The sequence below is a fragment of the Triticum aestivum genome, chromosome 7D (assembly GCF_018294505.1).
Source record: "Triticum aestivum cultivar Chinese Spring chromosome 7D, IWGSC CS RefSeq v2.1, whole genome shotgun sequence".
Lineage (NCBI taxonomy): Eukaryota > Viridiplantae > Streptophyta > Magnoliopsida > Poales > Poaceae > Triticum > Triticum aestivum.
In genome coordinates, this window is record NC_057814.1 from 402,983,143 (window position 1) to 402,992,141 (window position 8,999).

The window sequence follows — 8,999 nt, forward strand, 5'->3', positions numbered from 1 at the left end:
GCTTCACGCGATGCTTGGCGGAGTGGATACCACTTCTAGAATTACGTGTTTGCTCTATGGATGAACTGCGGGTTGAAATTAGTACCACCTTGGATACAAAAATAATATGGGCGAAGCGGACGGACGAAAAACGGACGAAATCATGTTGGTAAGAAGCAATAGCCCCTTTATTAATAGGTATAGATAGGGGTGATTTTAGCATAATTTTTTGGGGAGAGGGGGGGGCATGGCCCCAGCACGCCCTTGGCTCCCTCGCTTGCTGCTGCAGACCCCGACAACCGCCAGAGGTGCGCACGACGCGGCCGACCCCATCAGAGCTTCGCACGATGCTTGGCGGAGTGGATACCACTTTGACGCGGCCAACCCCATCAGAGCTTCACGCGATGCTTGGCGGAGTGGATACCACTTCTAGCCGCGAAGCCACTGGATGAATGATCCAAACGGTAAGTGCATCGATCTCTTGTTCTTTTCGGCATACACCATCGTCCGGCCCCTAGTTCTTCCTGGAGTTGGATCTGCTCAACCACATTGCACCGCCATCCACTAAAAGTCCAGTAATGAACTGCATCCTTCAAGAATCCTTTAAGAATTGATCCAGGGCTGAGGGGGCAGCGCCCCCCCCCCCCCCCCCCCCCCCCCACACACACACACATTGATGATTTGTGTTTCGCGCACATTCCACTGATCTCGAGGACGATCCCCAGTCCCGGGCCACTTCTTTGCTGCTGCAAAAAAACTTGATTGCAACTGGAGTACATGGGAAAATGTGACCAGATTCTGAATAAAATATGCTCAGATTCTGAATAAAATTCACAAGTTCATCCACGAGTGCAAAAAAACTTGATCGCAACTACTCTGGACTACTCAGCTTTCTTGAACCTTTCGATCTCCATCAACCGAGAGATACTTGGACCATATACTGCAAGTTATTTCAAACGGCCCAAATTCCTTGTATGTGCATTTTCCGAATATCTGAATACACCTCCAAATCAGGTTCCCGTGTAACATTGTTCCATGAACTTGTTCTCACAATAATACGGATTTATATATTCCAAGTTCTCCATTATTTACTTGACCTGATGACATGCCTCTCTGCACCAATAGGGCTCAACTTTTTAAACTGAATACTGTACATCTATACTGAATTTAGTGTCTCCTTGTATTGGCTGAAACAATTTGTGATGTGCCATAGATATACGAGCAGTTTTAGCATGCTCCCTCTTACCCCCTCTTTCCACATGAGAGGTAAGAGTACGTAGTAGATCTGAGCCGTTGATCACATTAAATAGTGGTTGGATTAATTTTGAACTTCTTACCTCATATGTAAAAAGAGAGGGTAAGAGGGAGCATGTTAAAATTTGCCATAGATATACGCTTAGGTGCTCACTGGCTCACAAATATATTTGTGATGTGCTAATTGGTTTCTGCAGTACACGATATGCTCCTCCTCTTGAGAATACAATTTGCATTCCTGTTAGCAGTAGTAAATTGGGTAGCCGGATATCTGGATTTGTCATCATACACGAGAGATACAGAATTCTCAGAAATAAACCAAGCTTGAAGCTATTTTCAGATTACATATTGCCATGTTTTGTCCTAGCTTCGCCATCGTTATGGCTGGGTCCGGTGTACAATGTGGATCGATTGCCATGTTAGCAATCCATTAGGGAACAAATCATCCTAAACTTGGCCTGCTTATAGCAGCTAACTACAGCATGTGTAAAGGAAACACTCAAGGGATCCCTTGCGTGCTGTGTAGGCCGACTGTGTCCAAAAAGAGAAGCGGCATGCATACCTGTCAACCAACACGTTGCCGCAGTTAAATCTCTTTAGGGTCCCTTGCCTCCAAAGTATGGCATGGCATCCCATTGCCTATTTCCTCCCTTGCCAAGCCACGGTGAGCTCCAAGCATCCAGAGAGTATCAACCGAACAGAGTGTCAAATTTGTGCCTGTGTGCGTGACATAGAAAAGGAGAGATGCCGACGACGGACTGGGGCCCAATCATCGTGGCGATGGTGCTGTTCATCCTGCTGTCGCCGGGGTTCCTGTTCCAGCTGCCGGCGAGGGTGAGGGTGGTGGAGTTCGGCAACATGGGCACTAGCGGCTTCTCCATCCTCGTCCACGCCATCCTCTACTTCTGCCTGCTCACCATCGCTGTTGTGGCCATCGGAGTGCATGTGTATGCCTCCAAACCCGGTCCAGCAGGGTAAATATGTGCCTACTCTCCCGGCCATTCATGGGGTGCTTTTTTGTTTGAACAGGGGCAGAGGCTCCAAGGCCCGAGAAGCTGCCATTCATGGGGTACGGTGTTGTGTTGGTGTTGGATTCCTTTGATTTTTTTATTTATTTTTTTGCGGGGATTCCTTTGATTTGTTTGCCTGTCTTTCTATCTTTTGAACACGGAACTAAGTGAGAAATGAAAATTATATATGTATACATGTGTTGTTTACAAAGACGACATGCGTGATGCATCCAGGATTTGAGCAAATTGGTTCCTATTTATTTTTCTTCACACTCGAGGTTGGGTGATCAGTTTATTTCTTAGGAGACCTTCTGAAGAGTCGAGCGCTCATTTCTTCAGTGGCGTTCGGTGTCGCATCACCTTGACAACTCTTCTTCCCCTCGACGGTGACTGATGTTCAAAAATTGATATTGTTTCGTTTGGTCCATTGACATGTCTGCCCGAGCTAACGAAATGTCATCCCCAGATTCTAACACCCCCCCGGATCTCGTGTCGCCCCTAGGGGGGGGGGGGGGGGTCCGCGGATGGCGCCACAGGTGTTAGCCGTCCCTACCGGCCGTATGGGTGGAAGAGGATCGTCGCTGCTCCAGGTTGCTCCGTTGTTCTCGGCTAATCTATGACTGTTGAAGTATATATGTGTATTGCATAGCTCTTTCCATCAGTTTGGACTTTAAGTTGTGTTGGATAGTGCATGAAGCTTAGCACCGGCCTCCTCTCCCTCGATGTGGTCCTCCTCACCAATCTGGTCCTCGCTCGCCGATCTAGTCAATGCTCCTTCTGGGACACCAGGTATTTCAGCTAAGGTAGGGTGGTGGACATCTGGGGGGGGGGGGGCATGGTCCCCCATGCATCGACCCTGATGGGCGGCTCTCCTGTGTCGATATCCTTCTTAAGGGCGTGTCGGGCTTCCCTTTCCGCTCCCTCCTCCTCCTCCTCCTCCCGATCCTGAGGCGAAATCATTGGCCTTGTTGGCTGGATGGCAATGGCATTCTGGCATCACGGTCCTCCCTAGAGGCATCATTCAAGAAAAGGGTGGGGGTTGTGGACCTATTGCGAGGTGTTTAGTGGTGACGCCGGTGCTTTGCTCTCTAGAATATCTGTTATCTTTCACTTTTTAATCAAACTTTTGCCTTTGTAATTGACATCATTGTATCCTAGCCGGTTGATGGCTTCATTAATTTGAAGTTGTGCATTTATGCTTTTTCTCTAAAAAAACAATGCCTGCATCATATGATCGAAGACATGGGAAAAGTGAAGCACTAGTTGGAGACCCGCTCAGACGGACATTGAGCATACCATGACCTAGCCGTCATCAGACGTAGCCACACCCCTGGAAGGCCTCCTCCAAGCGGGTAGAGTGATAGGGCAGCATGGATGACACCCCCACACCATCCCCTATTGTGGCTTCGCTCTCTCCCCGTGCAGCAGCAAAATCCCAACAAAGCGACACGGATTCCCTCACAGCTAGGTAGATCAAACCATCGCTCACCACTGACGGACAAGCGGGATGCACGGTGAAAACAAAATTTTGTGTCTAGAAGCCATGCGCCACTACTAGTGTACAATATATTTTTGGCTCTTGAAGTTGAAGGTTGCACTTTGTCTTGGGTAAATCAAGTTGGATATATACATCTAATAAAATGTTGAGTTTTCTTGTGTGTTTTAGCTGCTAGCTACTCATGCTGAATTTCGGTTAACTATATTGATCTTTTCAAGTTGCATACCTAAACACAAGCTTGTTTACCAAAATCAAAGCAGATTAAAATGGCGTATATATTTATTGCATTTCACAAGGAATCATTAACAGGCTCCTTGGAACTCAAATACACAAATCAAGGAGGCTGTAATTTTTTTAAACAATGTTCTGAATTCCAAATTTGAGATGTCTTAGCCATTGGTACCTTATCAAATCGCATTGATCACCATTTAAAAAATTCGCATTGATCATCAACCTCGTCCACCCAAACTCAAAAGATAACAGATGCCCATTATACTTGAAGGAAAACAAGTACTGCCTTGGTTCATTATTATAAGATGTTCTAACTTTTTCCGAAACCGAATGTATATAGACGCATTTTAGTGTGTTTGTTCATTTATTTCAGTATTAAAATATCCAACACATCTTATAACAATGAACGGAGGGAGTACAAGTTAAGTTAAATTGTACTTAATTTCCTCTAAAAAAAGAATTGTCAGCAATTTGGCATGAATTAGTTAGAGAATAATAATACTCTAATTCTTATATTACAAATTAGGGACCCAGAAAAGAATATATTATAACACAAAAAGAAGCGTCTAGAAGCGAAAATGCCCAGTCGATCTTGGATCCCATTTGCACGGATTGCGCCTGATTTGATAATAATAATGTAGAAATTGCAAAATAAGTGAAAATTTTGAAAACAATAATGGTATAGTGCTATACTCGTGTAAAAAGTTTCTTGAAGGAGCGACTTTCGTGGACTCTTGGAACAAAAAGACAAAATGAGTAAAAAAAAAGTCTGAATAGTAATGTTTAAATAGTGTCGATTTTGTTTTCTATTGCCTAGAATACCATGGAATTCATTCCTTCGCAAAAACATTTTACACGAATATAACACTATATACTATTCTTGTTTCCAAGATGTTTCAGAAATTTTTGACTTTTGTTTTTCGATTCGGGTGCATCGGCACCCGAGACCCAAAGATCCGCGTCCAAAGCTCATATTACCATTACCCCAAAGAGCCCAGTTGTTATCCAGATCGGCCCATACAGCTGACTCCGCGACCACCCCATTCCTCTTGCTCGTCCCCGTCCGAGTCGCCGGAAACGTCAACTCACCAGAAACCAGCGTGCCGCCGCCGCCGCTTCTGGATCCCGCCCAGCCGCGGACCGGGGCGGCCAGGCGGAGGCCTCTCGGCTCCCCCGCCGAACGATCCCGCTGATGGGGATGGTGGTTGAGACGGAGGAGTGGGTGCTCACCCCCCTCGCTTACCCGCTCCTCTCCGCCGCATCACTCGCCGCCGTCCTCCTCCTCCCCCACTTCTCCCGGCCACACGCCGCCGTAGTCACCCCTTCCTCGCCCTCCCCCTTTGACGTGGGCACCACCCCCTTCCTCCGCTTCCGCCGCGCCTTCCTCCTCCTCTTCTGCCTTGCATCCGGTAAGCACCACCCATGCCCCCCCTGCATTTTGTAGAGTTGGCGAGGGGAGCTCTAATGATGTTTTCTGTTGCTGTGTAGTGGCGGAGGGGATCCACTCGGTGTTCGGGGAGGATGAGTTCGTGCGGTGCGGGTTCGGCAGGGAGCAGATGGCCGCGCGCCTTGCCGCGGCCACGGCCGCGGTTCTCTTTCTCGGCGGTGCATCTGGCGTTGTCTCCGACAAACTGTGAGTTCTCCATTTGGATCATTAGTTTACATCGAATGGTGACACATTTTCTGTAAATTGTTTCATGTTCATAGCCTGCATATGTGAGCTGTATAGCATTGCAACCCAGAACAGTCTCAACCACATTCCAATGTTTAAATAGAACATAATCCTGGCAACCAGTTTCTGTCTTGGTAGGTGCCTGTTTATAGAACTCTATTTCGATTCTAGAAATTCTATGCTGTTTTGTTCAGTAGAGTAGAGTATTAGACTTACTGATTCCATATTAGAGTATTAGACTGACTGATTCCATATTAGAGTTATGTTTCTATCGATCAAGGGTCCGTTTTAAAGTTATATTTCTTCATTTATGTTATGTCCCACCTCACAAAAGCCTGTGGAATGAGATATAGAATAACTGTATAAGTAACCTGTTTATTAGGTATGCACGCCCCTTTAGCACTATATTTGTTACTTATCCATTCTCCCTTAAGATGTTCTTCCAACAAATATGATCTGTAAAATGGTATACGAAGTTCAAAAACTTGTGTCTCGTGAGAATTTTGATAATACAGAGAGTAGGTCATACTACCAAGGACATTTATAACTTGGTATGATTAAGTGTTTCTTTAAGCCGGTATAATTGATTGTTTGTATAGTGTACCTCTTTGTATATTTCTGTTCCACATCAGTTGGTCTGTGTTACTGTTTGATAATATGTTATGATTTTCTGTTATGTGCATCTCCATGGATTTCAGGCCCATTAGATAACTTGATTCTTCTTTCTCCCTATTGATATTGTGTTAAACGAGAATCTAATTTTATTGTTCTAATCGGTATATACATTTGTTTACTAAAATTCATAGAGGACCACAGAATGCTTGCATATTCTACTGGATGCTTCAGCTTGCAGTGGGTGCCTTGAAGAGTTTCAGTGGGCTTCGTTGTGCATGGGTCAACAATTTCATTTTGGCTCTTGCATCCTCAATGTTCTCCTTCTGTTTTGAGACATGGATTGTGCTGGAGCATGAGAAGGTTTGTGTTTGCTTAAACATTTTCTGTTGCTATTTCTGCCTTCATTAATGGTGTCCAAGTTTTAATCATTTTATCCCGATTTTTCAGCAAGGCCAGAACCAAGATTCGCTGTTTGATACCTTCTGGCTGATGACATTCTTCGAATCAATATCCCTTGTTGGAAGTCAAGGAATCACAAACTTATTGCTTGATGATGATAACAAAGGAATCTTGCTTCCGTATACGTTTGCAGCCTTAGTGTCAGTAATAGGAATATTGTATATCAGAAAAGCACCAAGTATCAGTACCGCCCATCATGCATCTGTCATTGGAAGCTACCAAAAATCATTTTTTGCTCATGTCCTCAGAGGTGAGTGGTGAGTATACCATCCTGTTTATTTTGTCATGCTTTCTGTATCATTTCTGTTAATGAATCTTTAATACTGTTAGCAAGGTAATGTCCTCGAATAACTAAAGGATGAGGTAGATAGAGGTATGAAATGTCCTGTCATTGTCCTGTGGCTTTGCGTTTGAGGCTATTGAGATTTCTCTATTGTTATCCTTAACAATATGATACTATTTGGGTTTCTTGGACTATGCTTGGATTAGGAGCTGTGATAGTTGAATAAGAAAGCAGTTGTGAATTTATGATGTGAGCAATGGAACTTTTGTTGTTCTCCTCCTGAGTCTGCAGCCAATTGTGAACTAATGAATCAAAAACTCCTTCTGTTAACACCTCTTATCATCTAGTCAAGCTTCTTTGGTGCCTGCACTTTTCACTTTCATCTCTCACAAGAATTTCCTGCTTGTTTCAGACAAAAGAGTGCTGATTCTGGTCTTAGCTCAAGCAAGTGTCCAGTTCTCTGTATCAGCCTTTTGGTTCCTCTGGGCACCAACGATAGTGGTACGAGTTTGTACCTTAGTTTTTTCTGCTAGTTTTCCTTATGTTGTTGCATTTGATCAGGGTTTGATTGAAGACTGAAGTCACACTTATACACTCACAGATCTGTTAATGTAACAGGCTGACGGAAGGGATGCTCCTCTGTCACTAATCTACCCATGTTTCCTGGTCTCGAGAATGCTTGGAAGTGCTGCTGTTCCATGGTTTTATGGAGCCATGGCTCCTTTCCAGAACGAGGATAGCCTGACAACAGCATACATTGCCGCTGGGCTTGCTTTGTCAGTTGTGGCTTATGATTATCAGGTACACCGTAATGCCCATGTATATCTGCAAGCCAACATGCATAAACAGTTTAAAGCTTGTGTCATGAGTCTAATGAGTCTTGTTTCTTTCGACAGGAGATTGGAACACTGGTGATACTGTTCTGCATCTTCCATGCATCCGTGGGCTTTATTTTACCTTCGCTCGCAAGATTTAGGACAATGTAAGGGGAATGATGTCCATAGAGTTTTTTGAATAATGATGTCAATAGAGTTCAAGTTGAAGTCACTTGTTAGAGCTTTCTATTTACATGGTTGACACTGCTGAAGGTACCTGCCAAATGAACTACGTGGAGGCATGATGAGCTTTTCCCTAGCACTGGGAAATGCACCTATGTTCATTTTCCTAATACAGGTAACTCTCTTGGTGGTAAATCTTTTATTATTTGTTTGTTCGAGGGAACTCTTGGCGGTAAAATCTTAATGTGCAGCATGTCTACACAGTGGTTGAGAGCACTCCTTTATTTTCTGTGTGCAGGGCGCCTACCATGGGAACATCGCAAATTCAACCATTCTAGGCCTTGCAGCCTGTGGCCTTTTGTCTGCTGGGGGCTGCATTCATATGCTGCGGCGGTGGAGAAAACACACCCGCCAAAACGTGCGCAGTCTATAGGATGATGATAGACTACAATACCGGCTTGGAAAGTGTTGTGTTTGTAGCATGCTCATTTTTCCTCGGCTTTTGACCACTGGATCCCTCGGTTAATTAGCATTGTCTATGCCCTGATCAATGGTGCAGCATACCAGAAAGTAGGTGTATGATATGTTTTCTCTGTGTTTAAAAGACACATTGTTCAAATCGACAACGACCGCATCCTGTAGACACGGAAATGTTATGATAGAATCGTTTTTGTACTAGAACATATCCTTGAGCCTTGTAAAGACCACTGCAAATCTTTCTTCTCTCTTAATCTTTTCACCTAGTATGCCTGACGCTGCAGGATTATTGGTCCCTGAATCTTTTCACCAGGGAACTGTGCAGTGAATCGTACCTGAGAACCTTTAACCTTTGTTTATCGTTCGAGATCGTGTTGGTCGGCTGGGATTGAAAAGTGGGAATCGTATCTGCTCGTCCCTAGCCCCTATAAAGATGAGAAGATACTGTCATGTGCTAACAAATCCGATTCGCAGATCACCCGTATCTTCTCCGTACACGACCAAAGATATCTCCGTCTCCGTG

The 8,999-nt window shown here is 44.6% G+C and overlaps 2 protein-coding genes across 2 annotated transcripts; both read left to right on the forward strand.

Annotated features, from left to right (window-relative positions):
* Positions 1-1,870: 1,870 nt before the first annotated feature.
* On the forward strand, positions 1,871-3,802 carry LOC123168170 (uncharacterized). The gene has a single exon (XM_044586041.1). It carries the CDS (start codon positions 1,978-1,980, stop codon positions 2,209-2,211), a length of 234 nt encoding a protein of 77 aa, XP_044441976.1. The 5' UTR covers positions 1,871-1,977; the 3' UTR covers positions 2,212-3,802.
* A 1,167-nt stretch (positions 3,803-4,969) lies between these two features.
* Positions 4,970-8,745, forward strand: LOC123167116 (molybdate-anion transporter). The gene is made up of 9 exons (XM_044584949.1): positions 4,970-5,381; positions 5,461-5,605; positions 6,451-6,619; positions 6,707-6,968; positions 7,414-7,502; positions 7,620-7,802; positions 7,898-7,983; positions 8,090-8,174; positions 8,298-8,745. Exons 1-9 carry the CDS (start codon positions 5,165-5,167, stop codon positions 8,430-8,432), a joined length of 1,371 nt encoding a protein of 456 aa, XP_044440884.1. The 5' UTR covers positions 4,970-5,164; the 3' UTR covers positions 8,433-8,745.
* Positions 8,746-8,999: the final 254 nt, after the last annotated feature.

Coding starts and splice junctions, on each gene's coding strand:
- LOC123168170 (XM_044586041.1), top strand. CDS start 1,978: ATGCCGACGACGGACTGGGGCCCAATCATCGTGGCGATGGTGCTGTTC.
- LOC123167116 (XM_044584949.1), top strand. CDS start 5,165: ATGGGGATGGTGGTTGAGACGGAGGAGTGGGTGCTCACCCCCCTCGCT. Junction 5,382..5,460: donor CCTCTTCTGCCTTGCATCCG/GTAAGCACCACC, acceptor GTTGCTGTGTAG/TGGCGGAGGGGATCCACTCG. Junction 7,803..7,897: donor TTGTGGCTTATGATTATCAG/GTACACCGTAAT, acceptor TTCTTTCGACAG/GAGATTGGAACACTGGTGAT.